This window comes from Aquila chrysaetos, chromosome 1, assembly GCF_900496995.4.
Source record: "Aquila chrysaetos chrysaetos chromosome 1, bAquChr1.4, whole genome shotgun sequence".
NCBI lineage: Eukaryota > Metazoa > Chordata > Aves > Accipitriformes > Accipitridae > Aquila > Aquila chrysaetos.
In genome coordinates this window covers 52,540,975-52,566,174 of record NC_044004.1, presented here as the reverse complement: position 1 = coordinate 52,566,174, position 25,200 = coordinate 52,540,975, and the positions used below count along the sequence as shown (strand labels likewise).

Below are 25,200 nucleotides of genomic sequence, written 5' to 3'. Positions count from 1 at the left end.
CTGCCAGGAATTTTAGCTTGCTGGGATTATTTTGTTTTTACTGTACATCAGCAAATGTGGCACAAAAAGATAAAACAGCTGCATGCTGCTTTTCCTCCTCTCTGATGGGGTGTATTTCCCACCTGGAAACAAGCAGCACTGTACAGAAACAAAGCAAAACACAGCCTTGCTGACTGAAAAAAAATCAATCTTCTTCATATACTTTATGCTTTTTATAAATAGTACATTTAATTTTCTGTTTAATTCAGCAGAATCTGTTTGCTTACTTCTCAACCAGTTCATCAATTCATGACACTTGCAATGCCCCTAAAACTAGAGGCTGCAGACAAGACAAAAGTAACATGATGCATATAAAGTTTGTTGGTTTGGTTTTTACAAGATATATACACAATTATAGTAAAGTTAATTAATTTGGGTTTGTGTTTAAGTTTATAATCACAATAAATTCAATTTGCATGTCAGCAAATTGAAAAGTTCTTGAAGTTCTCTGAAAAGTGTTCTGCATTGGTATGCATGCTCCACTCTGTTCCAAAATCAATGCAGCTAAACATTAAGTTGAAAGACAAAAGAGATCATATTTCTTAAACTGATAAAAATTACACAGAAAGGGACCATTCAAGAAGAGACAATCCATTGCCTTTTCAAGACCCTCTGATAAAACCTAGTGTCTAAAGCCAAATACAGGACGATCTGCATGTTTCCTATGCTGTAGTGACTTTTGTTTGTCTAACTTAGCTACATTAGTGGTAGGAGACCTTTCTAAAGAACATCAGTAATGATGACAACACTGTTAGGAGAGGTTTGAGGAAGTGGAATGAAGATTTTTTGTTTCCCCCAGGATGGAGGTATATTACTTTTTACCCAAAGACTACTACAGGTAAAATATATACTTGCAATTAAAATTATACTACAACAGAAACAAAAAACCCTCTAAACTTCTAATAACTGAAAATATATATTCATTCTCTTTTAATTAACCCAAATTACTTTTATGTGAATAATGAATAAAAGTTTCTTACATTTTTATGTTATTGGAACCACAGGAAAAATTCTCACTTACAGATTCTTTTCCAGGAGTATTGTGAAAGATACAGCTTGTATAATAGTTTCCAGGACCAGAAATGATCAGAAAGAATCAGCCCCAAAACTCCTCACTACAAACTAAACTTAGTTCCCAGGCCATTAGATCAACACCAGCTCAGTCAATAAGACACCAGTGGAACAGCACCAAACTGACCAAGAATGTTCATCACCACCAGGTAATTGAAGCAAAGTCCTTTTCTGTGTGGTTCTCCTGTATTTCTGGTGTTAGTAAATATACTAGATTACTGAAGTTATTGTTATTCTTCAACAAGGAAGTTAATAATATTATTATATTTCAGTTGACTTCTTGTCACTTAATTTTACTGGAGCTGTATTCACTTCTGTCTCTGCTAAACCGAGGGACTAGACTAGCTGGTCATCCAAGCTGAATTAACGCATATTCCTTCCCTACATGTCAGTGATACCACCACAACTTCTTGCATAAAGGTCAACAGTTAACAGTAGCAACCAGAAATAAGCCTACAGGAAACCCAGATTCACCTCAGATACTTGAAGGCTAATGGGGTACCAAACTCTGCCGAGTAGCTGAGCCAGCTGTCTTCATCCTAAACCATTGTAACTGTTCAGTGACTAATCTGGTAATTATTCAGTGACTTTGTACATATACGTAGAAAGAGAGTTTGTAACTTGGCACATGCTGTGGACACTGAAGTCATTTCTTTACAGAAGCACTCATGAAATATGGATGAAGAGTTTCACTTGATTTTCAAAAAATCCAAGATTCCACTGATTTTCTAGCAAGTTACCTCAAAGCCATTGCCCTCAGAGGAACTAACTGAGCCAAGAAATGATTCTGAAGAAACCGCAGACTTTCTTTAGTCCAAGAACACATTGGGATGACCTGGTCCCTGTGTCCTCAGCTACCGTTTACTCCAAGAGCAACAATTCTCCTTGGAAAACATCACAACAGAGCAAAAAGGCAGCACTGGCCTGGCACCTGTAATCAAAAAGAATGTGATATTTTACAGAGGGCTGTACACAGGAGGGAGAGAAAACTAGAGCCCTTAAGGCTTTTCTTTGTTTCTGCTGCAGAGAAATCTTTTGAAGGCCATCACTTCCACATAGGAAAAAAACCAAGTTTTCCTATTAGACAACAAAAAACCAAATTACATAGCGTAGAAGATGTTCAAACCAGTTGGAAGTCAAGGGGCCATGGAGTCTGAATTAGATGCTGTGGAAGCCAGATTTTGCTCACATTTGACTGCAAGCAGCCCAGAAGCTATCATAGGCAGCAAACACTGCTGCAAACAAGCACTAGAATGCAATTATATTCATATTTTGAAAGTACAGATTGAATAAATGGATTGCTTGTCATGTATTCATCATTCATTTTCCACACCAATCTCATGTATGGTAAAACACAGAAAGCAAGCAAACAATTCTGCAAATTGTATTTGTCTCTTTGCTTTTCATAACCTTAAATTCTTTTGCCTTTTGCAGACATCAGATAGCTGCAGAATGGTATGGGGATTAGGTAAACCGCAGAGTAGTTCTCTGTAGCATTTTAAGAAATGGTTCTAAACACAACAGCTAGCACAAAAACAAATGTCCTACTGAAGGCAAGTGCCTGAATCATAATCTAAAGTCTCCAACTCCTTAAGTGTTTTTCAATTGATACAGACGTACATGTTGATGGAAATACATCACCTAATGAGTTTCCAGCTACTTTGACTGGTCCATCAGCCCTGTTAATAGAAGTGTGTTTCCTTCTCTTTGCTAATGTGCTAATGGCTAAAATTTATCATCTTCCAGCACAACTCTGACCAGCTAATCTAACAACTCACAGTATAATTCCAGAATAGCTTAAAATGTTAAAATACATAGGCTAATCTCATCTAGGACACTCATTTGCTTCCTCTTCAGAGTTCAGGGAATGTATTTCTCCTACATTTTTACATAGCAAAAAAAATACATCTTTTTTCCATTCAGAGCAAAGTCAATGGTCAAAGTTGACAGAGTCTTGTACAACATTTTAAGAACTGTTGTGGTCCAGAAACCAAAATTACTTGCTTCCTACAGCAGTGGATATTGCATTAGGTCTAGTTTGAGAATATCAGCAAAACATTACTAAAGCCAGTAGGGTGCACAAAAATAACAATATTTACATACAGAAGGCCAAGTTACCTGCTAATGCTACCACCTACCTGCTAATATTATACACACACACCCCCCTCCAAAAATAACTGATAAACAGAGTTTATAGCTGACTGTCCCTTTTAATAGGCAGCTATGGATTTAAAGAACAATCAGCACACTACATTTCCTACCTCTTATCTTAATTATTGTTCTACATAGTTACAAACGGTGAATAAGGAAGGGGAAAATTAGAAGACAAATTAATTCCTTAATCTATCAGAAAACACTGTAGGATTATACAAACAAATACAGAATTACCCATAGAATAAGAGCTACATATGCATATTGGAACAGAAGGAAAGAAACTTGGCATGCAGGAAAAATAAACATTAGTAACTAGAAAGAATTGTTTACCTTCTACAATAACAACAGTCTTAACGTTACCAATCTGGATAGCATATATCCATATAGCCAAAGCACTCAAGCCTTAGTCCGGGTTGAGGCATCATTTTTAAATGCCACAGCATTAAAACAAACAAACAAACAAACAAAACCCAAACCCAAACGTAACTTACAAGGAAGTTTTCATTAAGCTATAAAAATAACCAATGCCCACCAATGTAACTTCTATGTCTTTAATAAAAAGAAAACAGTAAGGTATGGAATTTTTTTTCTTTATGTATAACTGCCCCCACTTTTAATATTAGTATGTCCATCAGCCATGGTTCTGTAACAAACTTTCAATCAGAAGTGGGGAAATTCTTCAAATAATTATTTTCAATCAGTTGTTGAAATAGAAGCAATATTGCATTTTCAGTAATGATGCAACTAAATTGTCTCTCTGAATATTGCTGGGGGAACAAAATAATAGAAGTATGTAGTTACATGTGACTATGAAAGTAAATAAGTATATGAACACTCTAGGAAGGATTCCCACTGCCACACTAAAACATTTTATATATATGCTGTCATCACCTTGTCAAGATCTGGCCATACCACATTAGTTACATATTACAGATGATATCATTCGGAGGGAATAGAACATTCCGAGTGTACCTCAAAGTGACATGGAAAAGCTCAAGGCATGGGCTTTTGTTTGTTTGTTTTGAAACTCTGGATACTGCTTATCTGTTCAGGATGCCCCAACTTTTCCATGTTCCCTTATAAAACCTAATAATTGCAAAATAATATTCTGAAGATAGTGATGGAGCCAGCACTACTCACTGTTACTCACACAATAAGACGAGTGACTTGCCCCATGTCACCCAAGAATTTGTGGAAACATCAAAAAAACCATGGGAATCTCCCGAGTGCAAGTCAAGTGCTTTAACCACAGCATTATTCTTACTTCTAAAGTGTACTACTAATCTGACCTTGTTTGCTCAGAAGATATTCCTAACGCTAAAGCTCTACAGTGAGTGCTAACATTTCTTCCTATGAGTATTTTAAATAGGATTTGACTAATCCAGCCAGCATAATAAACAACCCAAATCTTCCTAAAATGTGAATTCAAGCTTAACATTTAAGACTTACAATTCTTGGGTAACTTTTAAAAAATCCTACTTTTACACTGCTTGGCCTGATATGAAATACCATAAAAATATTCATTATTTTAACAAGACTTCCAGATGAAGATTCTGAACTACTTTAAAATAAGCTGTGAAGTAGTGAACTTTTGAAAGCTTATTCAAACTTAATCCCTTCAAATATTTTAAGCATACAATGCTGTAAACCCGTGGACTTCAGTGTACAAATAAAGGAATATATATATGATATGCTTTATACCTGTACACCTTGGCTACCTGTACAAAGCAAGCACAGATGGAACAGGGAAAGGAAGTTAAGGGGATTTTGCTGCCCTTTAAGAGACACAACTAGAGATACTGACACATGCACACTAGGACAGCCAGATGAGGAGGATGAATCCCAAATTACAGAAACTCCAAGCAAAAAAACAGGACAGTAGGACATCCTTCAGAAGGTAACAGTGGACATTATCTGAATCACAGAAAAGGTGAAGCTGATCGAGTGACAACACACAAGTAAGGCTATGTAGAGAAAACACTTGCCTTGGATGCGCCCCGTTCAGTGGAAAAATACACATTTTCTTCTCTGTTCAGGCAACATGGCTCACCTCTTTTTTTGATACCTATGCCAACTTTGAACTGGGGTGGGTTTCTTTTTCAAAAAAAAAAAAAAAAAAAAAAAAATCTGAAAAATGAACATAAGAAATGACCATACAGGTTATTTTTATCAGTTGACTAAAGTCAACTAGGTTGTTTTACGTGTTGTATACATTTTGTAGGGTGCACATCAATTTAGTGGTGCCTCCCTTCAAAAACACACAATGTTTGTAGCAAGCTATTCCTGTTAACTATTACAGCATCTTCTCGTAATATTTCCAATGGGAATGTAGTTCTCAAAAATACTTTTGCATTTAAAGACAACCCCTTGGTAAGAAGAAAGAAGCAGCAGCTTGTAAAGCCTACCTGAAATATAATCAGAAGTTCAAAAACAGATGTGCACTTTTCCACACTAACACTTGCTTTGCCTTGTAGAATACATGATAGGGTTTTAATTAGCCCACTATTGGTGGATTTACAATGATAGAGTACTGTATGTCAGAGGAAAAAAAAAAAAAACCAAACACGAACAAATAACCCTCTGGTAATTCAGGAAATCATTTACAATTTTCAGTTGTAGGTGTTCAAACTGGATATTCCAGATGCACAGCAAGTGCAAAATAGAGCAATTCCTTCAGATAATGCAAGTTTGTCTGCAACAGCAGATAAGAATCTGTAAAAAAGAAACAGGTAGTTTCCTATACCTGTGGAAATGCATTTACTGTATGATTTGAAACACCAACCTAGCTACCTTTACACAAGCTAGAGCTTGACTGCTTTCATAAATACACATATATTTGAAGCGTGCACCTAAAGCCCCAATTTCTGCCCGTAACAGTAGCAATCCACATCAGCACTTTCCACCCTCTAGTATAACTGAGCAAACAGTCCAGCTCCATCACTTACAAACAATCATTCTGGAAGCATATGTCCTGCTGTCAGCTGGTACAGTGCTATGTTTTGGGTTCAGTTTGAGAAGAATGTTGATAACATACTGATGTTTTCAGTTATTGCTAAGGAGTGTTTAGACTAAGTCAAGGATTTTTCAGCTTCTCATGCCCAGCCAGCAAGAAAGCGGGAGGGCCACAAGAAGTTGGGAGGGGACACAGCCAGGACAGCTGACCCGAACTGGCCAAAGGTGTATTCCATACCATGTGACGTCACGCCCATTATATAAACTGGGGGAAGATGGCCTCAGGCGATCGCTGCTCAGGAACTGACTGGGCATCAGTCAGCGAGTGGTGAGCAATTGCCTTGTGCATCACTTTTTTTGTATATTCCAATTCTTTTATTATTATTATTACTGTCATTTTATTATTGTTATTATTATCATTATTAGTTTCTTCCTTTCTGTTCTATTAAACTGTTCATATCTCAACCCACACGTTTTACTTTTTTTTTTCCGATTCTCTCCCCCATCCCACCGCAGGGGGCGGGGGTATGAGTGAGCGGCTGCGTGGTGCTTAGTTGCTGGCTGAGGTTAAACCATGACAGTGTATCACAGAATAAGCTCATTGCTCGCATCCAAATTTTGCATTCCTGAAACAGAATACCTTGCTCTAGTCACTGATGGAAAAAAATACATTTTTACAACTAACAGTTGTACAGTAAACCTCAAAGCTCTTAGCTGAAATGGTATCACTGTGATTGGCCATGCAAATACAATGCAGCATAAGACAGAGCTCTACCTGAAAAGTGCAAACACAGCAGACAAGACAAAAAGTGTTCAGTAAGGAGATACAACTATGCACATGGACAACAGACGTTCATCAAGACAACAGCTGAACAGAGTGCAACACTAGCTCATAAGGAGCCCTGATGGTTTGTTTCATTTTGACAGCTCATATGCTTCAATCATTGTATGTCTTCCCCAAGGTCAGAAAAAGCCCAAAATTGAATCCAATTTTACAAATTCTAAACTTATTCCTTAACTATAAAACTGCTTTTTGTCTCCTTTCCTATTAGTGGAAGGAAGAACAAAGCATAGAGCAGGAGATACACAGGGTTTGCCCTGGACAAACATCGAAGTAGACCAATGGTCCATCTTGTCCCATCTTTAGTAGTTGACAGCAACCGATACTTTAGAAAGGCATTAAGCCCACTGAAAATTAAGTAGCTTCTGAATAAGGTTTTTGCCTCTTGAGACAAATACTTAAAGCAATACAGAAGATAACAATAATAGGAATAATGTGTAAGTGGTATTTCCACCTATGTTTAAATCTGGAAATGTGAAGATTTCCCTAATCAGTCTCCCTTAATTCAGACACGCGTGAATACTCCACATGCATTACTGAAAGGCTGCTTACGAGTATTGGCAGCTACTAATGACTTTGAATAAAAAAAGGCAAGGAAGTAGTTGATGGGAGGGAGAAGGGAAGGATAAAAGGACAAGGAAGAATCACAAAAACATAGAAGATGTGATCCAAAGTCCAATAAAGCCAATGGAATGATTCATACTGACTTCAGAAGTCATGCCAGAGAGTCTGAAAAGGCAGAGAACAGATTTCAGGCCTAATGGCAGACATGTTATTTCTCCAAATGTTCTACAACAGAAGACATGATGTTTACTCTAAAATAATAATCTGTAAGAGAGTTATAGCCCATTTTACTTCCTTTTAAATGGCTCTGGCAGCTTTTTCTAATGTGTGATGTGGGAAATCTTTTCTTTTCCCCCATCGTATCTCCTAAAAAAAAAAAAAAAAAAAAAATAAAATACTATCCACACACACTCATGTCTATCAGACTGTGTTAGTGGCCACACAACCACAACCCTCAGGGATTATGAAAATAACATGACCTATGAATTGCATGCCCTGCTTGAAAAAGTGGCAGTCAGTGACTACTTTGAAAATCCTATTAGCCCTTCATCATATTCCAGTTAGAAATGAGAAAAAAGAGCACAGCCAGCAGTCTTTATCCTGATGACCATTCCAGTAGGAGCTATTACCTAGAAAAGAAGTAATACAGGAATAAAATTCCATCCGAATCCAGCAACATGTTCAAATGTACACTATGGTCTGGGTTGCTTAGCAGGTGAGATGAGACAATGAGAAGTTCTTTCAGATCTTTACAGAATAGAAAAAACAAAGTCTGAGAATATTTCAAGGCTGTATTCAGTCAGCAGCCTCAGTGGTCAGCAGCTGAAGGCAAAAACATTGTTTTGCATGACAAAAACAAACACATGCAAAATCCTTTGTTGTGCCACCTCATAAGCTTCTTGGCTGCACAATTTACGATAATCAGGAAAAAAAAAATAGAACTTCTCTATCTGCTCTTCACTTTTGGTTGTGTATAAAAGCAGTTAAATACAGACTGTACACTGAACAGAAGACCGAGGAAAAGTGAGTTTGGTACTGTGCCCAGGTGAGTTAGCCCTAGGACCCAAACCAGTGCCATTTAAAGGCATTGTGATATACTATGGAAATGACACCAACAAGAACCTAAAAATCCTATTTTACAAGAAGCAGACCAATAAATAAGCAATTTAAAGAGGACTTCAATAAGTATTTTGGCTCCAAAAATTATGTTGTGCTAATAAATATAATCTGTCGGCACAGATGGGGAAAAATAAGAGGTAGTAGAAGCAGAAGCATTTCCCAAATAGTTTCAGGCTAAAACTGTTACTGAAGCTTTCCCTTGCCTTTCTGGAAACATGAATACAATAGCATTGTCCTGGGGCATGAGACTAAGTAAATGAAGCTGACAAGAAACAACAAGACAACAAGATTACAGAAACTTCAGCATGGACTGCTTTTTACCATGTACACAGACAGCACGTAAAACAGGTCCGTGACCTCAGGTACTATTACCACAACACGTACACTAAGCAATGCTATTAGATGGATAGTACCAGGAAACACAAGGTACGTTTCTCTTGCCATTTAGCTACGAATTTCAGTGACAACTCCTGCCTGAAAAGCTGTTGCCCCAGAAACTTCTCCATTTCCTTCCTACCATTATGCCAGATCCCAACATAAATACACTTATATGCCAATCCACAAACATGTAGTCACATTATCTTAAAGGTCTGGATCTCAAGACCAAGGGTATTGTTTGCAACATAGGTACTATGATGATAAATGTCACTGCAGGTATCAAATTCTGTCTGGAGGGACTGGCCCAAGACACAGTGAGAGAGACAGACAACTGCTTGTGAAAAGCACCTGCCAAGTGGCAGAAAGCTCTCCACTTGGTTGGCTTCACCCCTCGGCATTTCATGACCGCAAGAAACTGCTGGCACACAGATAAAGCCTTAACTCTCCCCTGGAAGCGGCTTCCGGGATAGTAGGATAAGGGCAAACCTGGGATGGGATAAGAAAAAAGAAGCTTGCTGGGAATGAGAAAGGTAGGCAGCAGCATACACAAAGCAGGATGCTCAGGGCTGGCCAGGAGCATGGCCTAGTTTATTTGGTGAGAAGGTAATGAAAGGAGGGCAACATTACACCTGCCCTGTATCATGCAGCCTGATGCAAAGCTATGAGCTGGCTTAGCTACCACGAGTGGCTCCTCAGCAAATTGTACCAGAATATTCCTGGGCTAACTCATTCTCAGCTTTGTCTCAGTTAGGCCCCTGACACTTTCAGCCAGGCTGCTCTACCTTTTAGCAGTCATGCTTTTTAAGAGACACTTGCTTATCTATAAATAGAGATAGGTACCGAGGAGGATTCACTGTAAGAACTGTGGTTTTGAACACTTCTAAGAATTTTTTTTTAAATCCCACATAGCACCTTTCTGCACAGTTTTTAAAAAAAAAAAAATGTTTAGACTAAATGATTGTAAAGGAAGAAACAGATAGAACATGTGCCCTATACAGCATTTCACCATTTTTATACTCCATCACGGAGGCAAGAACTGTATGATGACCTGCTTCAGTTCCTGCTCATGTACGCTTTGAATCTGTCTGTACTAAAACAGTTTTTAAAGAAGATAAACATCTAAGTATGAGGAGACAAGCAGGGAAAATGATGTGGGAATACACCTGACTTCGTTCTCACGCAGGGTCACCATGCAGTAGACCTGGTAGCGATTACTCAGCACCCAGTCATGATAAATGGAGATCCCTCAAAGGGGCAGGTTTGCTGACTGACAACTGTGAACTGGCCAATTCTGTTTCATCAGCCTATTATTCACTGTAAATGTGTGGAAAATCCATCTGTTCTTACTTCTCCATATACACCAGATATGAAAGGAAACAAAAGCCTGTCTAAGCAAAAAGCAAGAGCATGACAAGAATACCCTTAAGATAAGACCTTATTCTCACAGTACAAACAGTCTCCATTCCCCATGCCTCAGATAGACGTTTGCTAACACAATAGAAGGTGGCTCTCTGTACTCCCTCTCTCACATCAGATAAACCGAAATACCTCTCAGTAATAGTACAAGACAACATAGTTGCTTGGATTGAGCAACCGACAGCCAGGAAATCTTTCATTTACCCTGGCTCTACAGTGACTAGTCTCAAGCAAGTAACTTCATGGGTGATCAGCCTGTCTACCATGAGGAAAAAAAAAGGAAAGCAGTGTGGGTTCCTAAGGGGCAGTTTGGAAGACGTGAAAATCTTTACACCTAAAGTAACAAGTGAAAGAGACCTGACTCTTCAAACAAGCAATCAGTTCCAGTAGTACTTCCAGCATGGAAAAATAATAAGAAAAAATAATAAAAGGTAGAACTGGTATAACATCCAGGAGAGTTGGTCTTAGTATGTCTTAGCTACATGGACAACATAGTCATTGTACCAACAGCCATACGTAAACACACACAACCTGTACTCCAGCAAGAAATACCGATGAAAATTATTTCAGCTAAAGGCATATGAGAGAGATGATCTACTTCTCTGCAGAGCTAGTTAAGAGCATTAGTTATAGCCCATGCATGACTGTGAATAAATAAAACTCAATGAATCCTTTTTAGGAGAGGGAAGAAAAAGACACCAAAAATGCTTCTGGTTGGCCGCATTTTCCCTTTTCTTCTCAACTGGAATTTTTATAAAGTGTATCTTTTAATATGGATCTCCAAAATTAAATATCGTGCAAGATGTAGCTGTTCGCTAATATGAGTAAAGCAGCCTTAATACTAGCACAGAAAGCATTTCCTAACAGATACCAGTAAGTTACACTGGCTTTTGGAATAGGTTCGAAACTGGTCTGACCCTCTTATTACTAGATATTGAATTATTTCTGCATTCAGCTGAGAGAAGTCTGGGGATGCAGATGTTCTGCTACCAAGAACATTTCCAGCAGCAGATCACCCTCTAAGTGTAGACCGACTTTCATGTCCAGAAAGGGCTAAGTGTTTAGGTGGTGTTCAAAGCCCCATAGGAACACTAAACAAAGAACTGTTTCTCAGTCCAGAAGAGCTAAATGATAAGGAATGAAGCTTTCTAAATACCCATGGTGAGAACATTCCCTTGTTATTTTGTCACACAAACTGTATTTGTAGTTACCACTGAATTGTTACTGTGACGTAAATGAGAAGCAGTTGTAAATAGATAGGATTCTGCTGCAAAACTGGGGGCCAAGCTGGGAACTGTTAGAAACAGGCATCACTCTAGTCATATACCACAAATATTTACTCCTTTATGTAAGCTGAGAGTGTGACACAAAATCTCTAGTAGGCAGTGGTCCCCACAAAGAATTTATGACTCCTTGATCTAAAACACTAATTTAGACTTTTCTTCATGCCATGACTCCTCTGCTCTTTCTGGGAATTACAGAGATTTTTAAATAGTACTAATCCTCACTAGCAGATGGTAGTAGCACTTTGTCAGAGCATTATTACATTTAAGTTAACACTTTGGAATTTTAATGCAACGGCTCCAAGACATACTCCTCAAAGCCCTCCATAAAAGAGCCATTTCAAAGCTTACATCTGCTGCTGTCCACTGACTTCAAACCATCATGAGAAGCGGCCTTTGAAACAGCAGTATTAAAAATTATAAAATACCTTCAAATTCAAAATGGTCAGGGCGATTTTGCGAAATGAATTGCAACTGGTAACCTCTGTTGTACCGCTAAAGCAACGCTAACAACGACTTACCTCTCCATGGTACTTATTCCTGAAGCTGCCTCAAAAAACCCCAACGCTGGTTATTCCCAAGTAGCAAACATTTGATTATTCATTGCAGATGCCTGAAGGTGAGAGGGAAAGAAAACTGCACACACTTGTTCTAAAGAGAGAATTAGGCAGAATGAAGGGATGGGGGTTACAGGGACAATTTTAACAGCTTCCAAAGCACCAACACTGACAATTTCTATATTCTGTTTATTACTTCAAGCTAGTGGTACAAAATGACGCAAGGACCTTGTTTATATAAAGTTAGCCTCTCTCTCCCTTTCATGTTCTGGATGGGAGTCCATGAACTTAGTATTTTCTGAAAACAGTTGTACTCCTTACTTGACACAACACAAAGAGCCAATTAATTCTAGCCTCAGGGACATTTGGCAGTCTTACAAAAAATAGGGAAAAAATACATGCCTTCAAAAAAAAAAAACCCCACGGTACTCTAATGAACAGCTTTTTTTTTTTTTTTTTTTTAACTCCTAAATCCTGCAGAAGATTATTTTCAGCATTTGGAAACTGCTATTGCTATCATTATCTACCTTCCCCTGCGGAAGTATTTTCCTCCTCCTCCCATACATCATTCAGCCCTGTTATTAGAGATCATTGATCTCAAACAGAAAAATATTTTAAAACCTATTATCCCCAACTCTTATTGTGTCTCATTTAGAGGAAATACAAGTCACTGGCTGTCCCTTTGCTGCTTTGAATGAAGGTTGGACAAGGCTGACATTGACAGAAAACCAGACTTTAGCCTCGACCACCCAAATGAGGACACATGCCGTAAGATAAGCGTGAAAGCGGATCCACTCACCACTCTGGAGCTTCACTGAAGAGAGGCCTAACTTTTAATGCAAGCTATCCAGCTATTCGAGATGAGGAGAGAGCTAGAGCTCTTCCTCTCACTCCACGAAAGACCTGGCAGTGTTTGAAACCAGAAGCACGCTGCATTATTTTCCCTTTCCTTCCTTCCTAAACTAGGTCAAAAGTCAATGGAGCAGAAGCTGTGGCTGTGCACATCCCTTCCTCCCACTCGCCAGCCACAGAAGCTGTGCTTACATGGAGGCACGGTACAGACCAGCAATAAAATGCTGCACGGAGAAAGCAAAGGAAAATTATTTAATCAGAGGGATAATGCTAAGGCACAGGAAGGTACAATATGCTCGGAGTTATCCTGGGAGTAGAGGGATGGAAGATGACACTTCAGTACTCATTGTTTGGATCTGTGTACAATGGTACTAGGCAATACAAAGATAAAATGGATCTCACTTTTCTGCAAAGTAACCAGGTACAATTATCAGCTAAAGAAAAAAAAAAAAAATTAAGATCCACCTCACAAATCAAGCACTTTACACTAAAAGCATAGAGGCTGGATAGAGAGAAACAATCCCATTTTCTAATCTATAATTTAGTTTCTTTAAAACTTAATATTATCTTCTTATAGGTATATTGTTCTCAAAGCATCGTTTGCATTATGTTATTATTCTTTTCAGTAATATTTGGGTCATTCCATTGCCTCACTCCTTTAGATTTCCCAACTTTCCTCGTATGCATACACATATACCTCCTCTATACGGCCTGTCCCAAAAGTTTAAAGCCCAGTCTCCAGCCCACAGAAGTGTAACATTACCTGCTATTCCCTAGAAGTATCCTGTATTCTCACAAAGATGCCCCAGCCCATCACTCAGGCTAGCCCCCCCAAACATTTCCTGCACCTCCACCACCCAGCCAACTCCCACCACTGCTAACCACAAGCCTCCGCTCCTTTCCAGAACTCCCACATGGAAGGCACCACCAGAACCTTCCCCACAGTACTCCTGCTCCCAGAGCCTCTCTCTGCTGCAGAGAAAGCCCCAATAACGCTTTGTTTCCTGCCAACTCATGCTGTCCTTTACCTGCAAACTCCTCCTCTCCTTATAGCTAGACACAGCATCGATGACGTCCCCAAGACGTCACCCTCCATGCTGGTGATGCCAAGCACTGCTGATCACTCCCTGTCTAGCATATCTATTATATACAGGACATGTTTTTCTTTTGCCCACTACCCTCAGCCATTTTATTTGGCATAGTCCCTATACTCTGCAGCACTGCCAAAAAGGAGAGAACTTTTTCAAGTAGATGGGTGTTTCTCATGTACCTCCAGGATGCAATCCAATTCCATAACAGAAGCTACTCTAAGAAGTTGGAAAATCATTTCTCTAGATTGTTTCAATAATATTTCAATAACATTCTAGACACTCCGCAAGGCTAGCTAATGAGGCTGCAGATGCTTTCAGAATCACTGATTATATTTAAATATCTCTTTTAAACAAAGTAGGGCATTTTGCAACATACATTGTTCCACTTTCCCAAAAAGGGCTCTCTTCTTTCTACCTAGACCTCTTCCAAAACTGTACTGTTAAATATTTTCCCAAACAAGAGAGAGTGTGCATGTGCATAACCATGCATTAGTTCCTGTACTAGGTAAAGCCAGAGGGTAATATGTTGGCCGCTGATGAGATAACGAATGTTTTTATTTCGCCAGTTTAACCAGTGTTATTGGCAAGAAAGCATTGTAGGTAATGATTATACACACATTGCTGGCCTTCATTTCCCATCAACTCTCCTACCTCAGAGCCTTAAGTTTTGTTATCACGTGCCCCAAACCAGGAAGTACTGACATCAGCCACACCACATCTGTACCTTCCTGTAGACATACCTATGTGCTTTCATTCCTTCGTACCCAGAGTGATCATTCACGAACATGAATGAATGAATGTGTCTCTCAAAAGACGCCAAAAGATTTGCAACTTCATCTCCTGGTGTACAAACTGTCTGAGTCGCAGAGAGATCCAAGGCTTCTCTTTCACTTCATCTTCAAATCTTCCGACAGCCAACTTTGTTTCATATTTGTACAGCTTCTAGCACAGTAGGGTGCCATTTCACGATTTGTATTCACGTTATGACTTCCTGCCTGTAAGTAAAAAGCCTCCCAAATCTCTGTGTTGTTACTTAAGGTGGAAACTAATGTCATCCCAAATTAAAGAAAAATCCAGCTGAGTACTTTCAAAAAGAATAATCCCTCTGATAACTGAAGAGATGTGTGTTTATACATTGTATATGCATACATTAATACATACCCCATTGCTTGGTATTAGCCTGTAGCATGGAACTGGAAATTTAAGTAGTACCTGAGTAGTATATTTTTTAAGAGATTTATAGCAAATATAGTAGCGGATATACTCCTTGCTTCTATACGTACACAAAGGGGAGAGCTGAAGAAAGACTAGCCTTAAGCATAACAACCAACTTTTGGAGGTATATTTGTCTCAAAAGAGATCAAATAAGTGGGATTCCAGAGAAATAAAAAGCAGCTTTATCTGTCCAAATAACAGATATTTGTGTTATGGTATGTTTAACTTTGTTCTTCCTGGACAGAAAAAAACATATATTTAAGAGTATAGAACATAGTGACCATCACAACTGCTTGCCATGAACTTGGAATACAAGAGAGAAAGAAATGAATAAAAATAGTGAAAGGGAGAAGTATGTGTGTTTTAATATGACCAGTAATAGCTATCACCTGTCACTTGCCATTTAACACACAGTCCGTACCATACACTGGCTGTACACTGCAAGTACTCTACAGTACTGCCTTTGATACCTTATTTTCCTCCCCTCCTTGCATTTTTACTCATTTTCTTTTTTAATTTCCTCTTGAGCATAGCTTGTCAGATAAAACCAGCATAACTTTCAGGAAACTTTTTCCCTTTCATCTTTTTTTCCACCCTACTCCGCCATCATTCCAGAACTAATGTGTGCAATGGAAATCTACTTTAAATCTAATGCTGCACTTACAAATCCATCAGTTTACAGGTAACTAAAACTACAGTATTTGTCTATTTACCACCTCTTCCACGATAACTTTAATGCTACACAGAAATGCTGTAGTTACTTTATTATCCTTTCTCATTAAGTAAGCGTCACTTTTTATGTGGGCTTTTTTTTTTTTTAATGCAACACTTAGAGCTTACAGAACATCCATCCCTTGAGCTGATGCAGTTACCCCAGTCCAAAGCAGGAGCAAGACTCTCCAGCTGAAGTGCACTCTGTGGTACAATAGAGAATACAAAATACCTCCTTCTCTGAATTAAGTATATTATCACTGAAACTAGGATATAAATTTTGAACCTTACAAAACCACAGCACTGCACAATTTGAAGCCCATTCCCTTGCCAAGTTTCATAACTGTCATCCAAACACTAGTACATTTCGTCTAATAACCTTCAATTTCAGCCTGTGTCCTCCCCGTTACACAGATCAGTTGTAACTCTCCAAGTCACATAAACCATTATTAATTACAGCGGTTGCAGACACAAGAGAATCTTTCCCTTATTCCATCATCTCTCACAACTGCTTGGCCAACAATAACCAGAAACCAAAGCCTGACTCCTACAATGAAGAACAGGAGAGGAAACTGCTCTGCTGGTGCTCATGGGAAGAGACTGAAGTACATAAAGATATGGCAGGAGAGACACCTTTTCTGCACCCACTCTTCCTCTAAATGCTTCCATTTTAGTCTCTATGTTTATATTACTATGTCAAGAATACATAATTAAATTCTACGTTGTCGTGGGAGACAACAGCAGTTCCTCTTCTCCACATGCTGCTTCAAATGCATGAGCCAGCTAAGAACTGTGCCCAGAAGGTTTTGCCCAGGCCTTCCTTACCTGGTGTTGAGGATGGTTTAACTAGCACAGCACCACACTTATTTAACATGCACTTAGCACATATTCCGTGCCAAGTATCACACTGCACCAGCTCAGTATTGCACCTTCTGCAATACAGTCTACAAGCCTAGATAAGCAACAAAGCAAGCCATGGTCAACATTAGGCCAACATAGCTCATTTTGGTAACTACTGCAAGCAACAGATCAACTCCTACTTGCTAATGGACATAGTAGATGGTGCAGAAAGATAAAATAACATCGCAGAAGGAAAGGAATTGCATCTGTATCCAGGAAGCCCAAAGGAAGCCAGTTGCTAGACAGCCAGTCTAGGGTACAAAATGCCCCAGAGAAACGTGTGCTTTCATGCCCAGTTCCCAGCCACTACAACAGTTTGCTGGCAAACTGCGTGTTATGCTTTACTGTTGGGTTGTGTCTGTCATACTTGCCTCTAGGCACTTCTAGATAGCACAAATTAGTGTATCTGGGGCTCTCACAGATGGGTGTCAGTGTGACCAGACCATGAACTGAACTGTAAGGCCTGTAGGATGCACAGGTGTGGAGCCATCCAGGTTTTGACAGACCTGCCAAGCCTGCCTCTGAAATCAAAGTTTTCTTCCAATTTTACCAGCTTAGATAATAACTTATACCTTCTGGAATTCAAATCTAATAAAAAAAACCCCAACCAAAACACAAAAAGTGACATCTGAGTTTGCAGATGCAGAAAATTATCCTAGTTTGCCTCATTACCAGTGCATCACCTGAAGTCAACATTTTGCACATACCAAGCTATCATGTATAGCAATATACTTACATAACATGTTTTCAGAGTTTGATTATTCTCTCATACTTGCTCAAAATATAGATAATTTTATGAATGCTGTTTCCTTTTTCTGTGGGTCACTTTAAAGTCCAAACAGCAACAGTAATTGTCTATGTCTAATACGTTTTTTAAACACCGAAGATACAGAACACAAACTATGTTTGGAGAGTGTGTAGATGAGAAGAGTTTTACCATGCTATCATATATAATTCAAGTAATTAGGAAAATTAACTAGAAACTGATAGCCAAATAGAACTACTCTTTCACATAAACTACTTTTAAAACCATTGTTAGTGTGCTGGAAAAAAAAAATAATCAAGCAATGGAGTAGGAGTGACAAAGAGTAAAAATACAAAGCTCAAAAGGCAAAAGCCTCCAATAAATTTCAGCAAAAAACAGACTGTCATGGCAGATTATAGATAGCTATATATCAAATGGAAGAAAGTGATGTAAGTTCAAGTCTATATCTAGGGAGTAACCTAATGGCTTACAAAAGTCATCTCCTGCCAATACCACTTGCTTTACAGGGCCAGGGAGTGGAAGAGAACCATACTTAATGCCTTTGTTCATTAAGTTAAATGAACCTTAGTTGGTAGGTTTATGTAGTCACAGTCTTAAAAGATTTTTCTCCAGTGTGTTTTTTTCAAAGATAGCATTGTGAGAATAAAGGATCTGTGCATCCATAAGTAGTCATCTGAAAGCACACAGCAGCAGCGATTGCCATGTCAGGCATTTGTTAGGACACCACTTGAAAATGGATGGTTGTGGTTTTTTCTCTGTCTTTATCAAGGACAAAGAACTTGAAGCAATGCTAAGAATTATTTAAGAACATAAAAAGGAGCCGCCTGCTGTAGTCAACAATCCACAGGCTCAATTTAAAAATCTTCTGAAGTCAACTAAGCAACTCACCTGGATTATGACAGACTCTGGATCAGGCCCTGGTGATCACTAAGAAACACGCCAGAAAGCAGTGACACCTAATGGCAAACATGCCTTTGGAAGATACCAAGCCGTTATCTATGGCATGTAAAATTATCCCTCTTTAGCTGCAGAGCAACTAGCACTAACACACATTACAGGGACTGAAATACTATCGCAGATCTAAGCATCTAGGAGAAAGTTTAAGAAATAGCGCATATAGAAACACAGAGTATGTTACACACACTGTGCATTTAAGTAGAATATAGTTACTAATAAAACCTACTGGCTGCTAAGCCACAGCATGCTGTATTCCAGATCTTCATGCACATGTATGTTTAAAAAGCAAATAACCTTGGCACAGTTCTAGAGCAGGGAAAACAGAGACCTGAACGCTCATCGGTAGACACTACAGGCACACAGAAATTTATTTGTTTTTAATAAATTTGTTTTGTTGCTTATCCTGCGCTTTACAAAATGTATGTGAGAATACTGTAATGAACAGTTAGTGACATACACTACATACTTTCTAATGAGGCTTTACCAATAGACAGCAAATTTAATTCCTATTACCAACGCACAACACAATACAAGCCAAGCTGCATTGTAGGTACGCCAGCTTAGAAGAAGAAATGTGGACGTGCATACCACCAAGCTAGAAGACTCCCTTTCCCTTACAAAAAAACTTTACGTTTTAAGGGCACTATGAATATCAACAGAAGAAGTAAGCAATAGACCCCACGTTGGAATTGGCCTGATATTATCATCAATGGTACAGAAGAGCTTAAAAGTATGAACCAAAACTCAGGACCCAGCAATGCTGGGGACTTGTCTCACACAAGGAATGCAGCAGTCTGGGCCTGCAGAGTCTAAAAACTGAGAGGAGTAAAGGAAGAGCAGACCTGATTTTCTCTTAGAAAAAAATATACCATATATAAAAATATTTATTAAAAGCATATGTATAAATATATGTGAAAACACTTGTAATATATATAACTAGATATTATATGTATTTCTGAACTTGCCATTGAAAATATAAAAAGCTAAGGGCAGTACGCAACTGACTGCGTATGACCGAAGCCACTGATAAAGAAAAAAAACAACTTGAAGTAATCGGGGTACCTGAACTATTGCTGCACACTGCTGCAATGAACTGGCCTTTAAAAATACTTTAATGTATCTTTTTCAGCAAAAACTCTTGTACCATACTACGTGACCACTGCCCTAAGTGATTTTGCTGCACCTAATACACACATATTTGCATATATGTTTCTGTAGGCACAACAGGAAATCTATACGCACTTACGGATGTATTACTATGTACATGTCAAGTGAAAAGAAAGGAGCACGAAGTACGAATATAAAAGCATGAGACCATCAGCTGTAGAAGATAAAAAGCATACACAAATTGTGCAGTTGACAAGGAATGCCACCTAATCCCTGTTTAATTAAAGCACTATTCTAAACTCCTGTTTAGGGAGAGAGAAGTGTGGGACGACTGATGTATGAAGAAACTATCAGGCAGCGTGGCTAATCTCAAAGACTTTGGAGCTTTCGAGCTACATAAATCAGAGCGACTTTTTGAATAGCCTCATAAAACACAAAATCATTGCCATTCCACTCACGACTTCCAGATTCTTCCTACAGCATACAGATCATTAGGAAACTTCTAAGCAATCAAGTAATGTGGGGCTGATGAAATTACTCAATCAATGCATGGACTGAGAGAAGCAGCATAATACAGAATTGCACAGTTTTGACATGGTAACCCTGCCCCTTTCTTTTTTATATAGGGGTAAGGAAAATTACAGCGGAGTCGATTCATTTCAACATTTTCACAAGAGTGCTTAATGTAGTCTTTCTGAACTGCCAGTTCCTATTTATAATAGCAGGGCAGCAGAAATGTACAGACTATAAGCAGCCCTACCAATGTTTAAACTATGACATAGGAAAGCGTGTATTTTTAAATCTGTACATTTACATATGCAGACCTGCTCTAATGATCAAAAGCCACAGCTGTAACCATTCAGAAGACAGAAATATGAAAAAGCGTATCATAGATAGATACCAGTCGCTGTACCCCTCCCACTGCCATCACCAAGTCGTTAATCTCTACTCACTAAATTTTTTTGTCATTGTCTAAGAGATGGCTGGTAACATACTTTGAGACAGAAGACATCCCTTTAAAGGAAACACATCAAATAATACGTAACAAGCAAGACAGTTAGTGCATTATACTGAAAAAGTACATGCTATCAGAAAAAGGGTACGCACAGGTAAAGTGTTATTTCTTATGACCATCTGCCCCTCCCAAACATGGGAAAATATTTTCCACTTGAATATCTTAACACTGCAGAATGAGAAAAAGATAATGCATTTATTTTGTTTGTTGCCTAAGGCATCAGTACTACCTCTGGTAGTATTTCTTTTCCCCTGAACTGAGGATTTTGGTTTTTTTCTTTGGCTTTATAAATTCTTCTGTAGCTAATTTGTTCACAGAATACCCTGCTACTGCTTTTTTTAAACTCATAAATAACTACAGTTTATTATTTATGTCTAAATAATTTATATGTAAGTTTACTCAGTACAAGTGGGGAAAACTAAGGGGGTCAGAACATCCAGGTCACAAAATACAGTGGTGCTACTAGGGGCCAAATTTTCATCTGCAAGCTGTACAAGTTGGAATATTTAGCTATCTACCCATTTAGTGTTAAAATAGTTCTAATTTGAGGTCATTCATTTTCAGTGTATTCATTTTAGCAGATTTAAAGCTCTGTGTAACAGCTATCAGTTTGCCATTTTCATGGCAACATAAAACAGTCTATAAAAAGAGGTAATCCCCTTGTCAACTGTACTAATTGTCTCTCAAGACAAATCAATTGTGTGAGAAGCAACTACTTTGGTTTGGTTTGGGTTTGGTTTTGTTTTTTTTTTTTTTTGCTTCCAATAAGGATTTACTCTGTTGATGCATCTAATCACTAACAGCATTATAAAGAACATTACTGGTTAAAATGTGTTGCATCCATCATATATAAACAAGTGAAACAAAATTGTCCTTAACACGAAGAGAGAGAAGCGATCATCTCCCTTGATGCTAGTGCAAAGGCATACAGCTTGCCCAGCAACGCTCCCTTAGCCAGGAGGATGTGAGACAGGGGATTGCAAGGAAACTCCTCAGCTACTACACAGTCAAAATTTTGCCCCAAATCCTAGGATTTGATCAGTTTGTTACAAGCTCCTAAGAAAGAAATCGTAAGACGTAACTGTCTCCTTGTGCCGCTTTAACAGTCTACAACTGGGAAGAATTAAGAAAAAAAAAAAAAAAGGAAAGAAAAGTCATTCTCTCTTTAAAAGGAGGACATAAAGCGCTGCCTCCCCTGTGCGATGTTTGATGCTCCAGTCGCACACAGCTGTAAGGACTGACCCCTATAAAGTTGCGGTTCCTAAGGGGAGCGGGAGCCCGTGGGCTCGGGGGTGGGGAGGGCTACACGAAGGACTGGGGCATCGCTGCCCAAACACCGGTGTCCTGCAGGAAAGCTCTTGACGGTCGGGCTTTCCAAACGCTCTTCCCGCTTCCCCTTTCACAGCAACCCACCACAGGTTTCCCCCACGACAAGCACCGGCAGACATATTTATAAAGCCAACCGGGCGGAGAGCGGCCGCTGCCCCACGGCCGGGGCCGGCACCGCGCCGGGGACCTCCCCAAAGCTCCGGCGGGACCCTGCCCCCAAATGCCCCTTCCCCGGAGCAGCGCGGCACCGGCCGCCCGCCCGCCCCCGCGTTTCCAGGCTCCCGCTCCGCCTGCGTGCGGTGCCTGCAGATGGGCGACCGACCGCGGGGGAAGCGCCCTCCTCTCCTCTCCCCCCCCCCCCCCCCTCCTCTTCCCCCCTCTCTCCGCGCATCCCCGGCCGGCGCAGGGGGGCGACCCGCTCTCGCCAGCCGCGGGAACAAAACGCCGCTCGGCAGCGGGGCTGGGCTCTTCCCAGGGATGCGCCTACCGAGGAGGAGGGCTGCCGGGCCGGGGATGGCTCCGGATAACGGGGGGCGGGGGGGAAACAGGGACGGACGGCGAAAGGAAGCCCGGCGCCCCCTCCCCGGCTGCGAGGCCGGGCAGCGCCGTACACGGGCATCACCCGAGCTGCCCCGCCGCCGCCGCCGCCCGCCGCGGCCGGGAGGGGGGGCCCGCCGCCGCTGCCAGCTGCTCCCCCCCCCCCTCTCCCCGCACCCGCCGGCGGCGGGGGAGGCCGCTACTCTTCCCGGGCGCCGCGGCCCCGGGAGGCGGCCACCCGGCCGGCAGGGTGGAGGCCCGGGAAGGGGGTGCGGGGGACACACACCAGAGCCCCCCGCCCCTGCGGCCGCCCGCCCGCGGGAGGGGAAGCGCTCACGTTGCCAAACCACCTGTTCCGCCGCGGGAGAGGAAGGCGGGATGGGGGGGGGGAGGGTGTGAAGGAAGGAAAAGTGGGGGGAGCTTTAGCGTGGCTGTCACGGTGGTGTGGGAAATACGGGGTGGCTCGGGGTCTCCCGCGCCCGAGGGCGAGCCGGGGCAGGAGGAAGGCAGGCTGGAGCTGCGGGGAGGGACCGGGGAAATGCCCGAGCCCTGGCCCCCCCAAATCCTCAGCCGCGCAAAACCTCAAGGTCTAAAGCACGCACATACCCCGCCGACAAGAAACCTTTACACAGAGCGGTAGGGGAAAAAGAGGACGCCTAAGATCCTGGTAGAAAGCAATTATAAGAGGGGAACAAACAAGCAAACAAACAAACAAAAGCAAGCGAGCGAGGGATAAAAGGGAGCGGGGCTGCGGGGGGAGGGGGGGAAGCCTGCTAGAAGAGAGAAGGTTGCAAAGGAGAGCTGGAAAAGTGTCCAGCAGCACCAGCAGACGCAGCACCCCCTTACCGATATGAATGATTGAATCTGCAATCGCCGCTTTCCAGGTTCGAGTCCAACAGACGGACACGACCAGGATGAGGGAGAAAACTTCCATCTCCTCCGGAGGTCCAGGCTTTGTAACAACAGATCTCTTCGCCAAACGGTGCCACCGCGGAGGAGAGCGCGGCGCAGGAAACCCAAGAGTTTGAGGTGCCGCCGGCGGAGCGCGTAAATCCCGGTGGCTGGCGCACAGCCGCGGCTGGGCAGCAGGGAGCGAGCCCGGGGCTCCGAGCGCCTCTCTCCTCGGCGAAACCCCGCGTCACTTCGGGGGGCTCCTGGGCAGCACCAGAGTTGCTGGGAGCGCCGGCAGCAAATCCATCCAGCCCGGGCGCCGCCGCGGGCAGCAGACGCCTCTGCTGGTCAGACGATCCCCATCCTTCCGCCGGGTCCAGGGATCCGCTCGGTCCCGGCTGCTGCACAGCAACTTCCAACCCACGCCACGCACACGCTCTCGCACACACACACACACACACGCACGCAGACACGCACACCCAAGCTCACACACGAACCCTCTTGGCCAGAGAAGCCCCAGGAGCCCGCAGCAAACAGCTCGCCTTCAGCGAGGGAGGAGGAGCGGGCAAGCGGGAGAGCAGGCGATCCCGCTTCCAGCAGCCAGATTCCTGCAGGAAAAGCCCCCCCGGAGGTCAAAAAACAAAGTGAACTTCAAGGTAATGCAGATAGTAATGCAGAGATTTCCCCCCCCACCCTTCGCTTAAAAAAAATTGCTTCCCACAACTGGAGAAAAAAATAGAAATCTGCAAATCAAGCCCAGCGTGCTGTCTCTGTCGCGCAAGGTAGTGGTTGGACAGGGCAGGAGCGAGAGGAGGAGTGCCCGGAGCAAGGCAGAGGAAAGCAGATGATGGTCTGCAGGTTGCTTTTGGAGCTTGCTTTGCTGGTGGGATGCAGAGAGAGCTGGCAGCTCCAGTACCAGCCAGCACGTTGCCTAGAAATGGATCACCTAGGAGAAGGAGAGAGAGCGAGAGATAAGTGCTATCAGCCAGAGAGGGAGAAACGGAGAGAGCGAGCGAGTGAGAGCGCTTCTCTCTAATAACCACCTCCTCCCCCTATCTGCAATACAAGGGAGAAACAAAATAGAGCTCATCTCCCTTGAAATCTTCAACTGGGACTAAGGCACAGACATAGGCAGGAGTGCATACAGCCTAAAAATACATTAGGGGGAGGGAAAGGGGCGGGGGGGGGGGGAGAGAAGATCTTTTTGAAGTGTTATGCTTAGCTTAAAAAAAAAAAACCCACACAACAAAACCACCCCATTTATTTAACCTTGTAACTCCGCTGCAGGTATCAAGTTCAAAGCTAGATGGGCACTTTTGCTTCTCGGTCTTTGGCAACTGAGTCAGGGACATTGCTTGAAGGGGAAAAGGAAAAAAAAAAAAAAAAAAGAAAGAAAAAATCAGGGACACCTGGCCTCAAGGGGAAAATGAAGACCTAAAAATCTATTAATATGAC

General features: G+C 41.4%; 1 protein-coding gene across 4 annotated transcripts in view; it reads right to left on the bottom strand.

Annotated features, from left to right (window-relative positions):
• GRID2 (glutamate ionotropic receptor delta type subunit 2) overlaps positions 1 to 24,800 on the bottom strand; it is a 740,237-nt gene extending 715,437 nt beyond the window's left edge. For 2 of the 4 annotated variants that reach the window (XR_003924278.2, XR_003924280.2), the window contains exon 1: positions 23,701 to 24,798. Coding sequence is in view for 2 of the 4 variants with exons in the window: in XM_030020238.2 (XP_029876098.1) it covers positions 23,701 to 23,788 (88 nt within the window). In the remaining 2 variants the exon portion in view is untranslated. Of the gene's footprint in view, positions 1 to 23,700 lie in introns of all 4 variants that reach the window. The other 2 variants (XM_030020238.2, XM_030020211.2) reach the window with 2 other exon arrangements.
• Between the last annotated feature and the right edge of the window lie 400 nt (positions 24,801 to 25,200).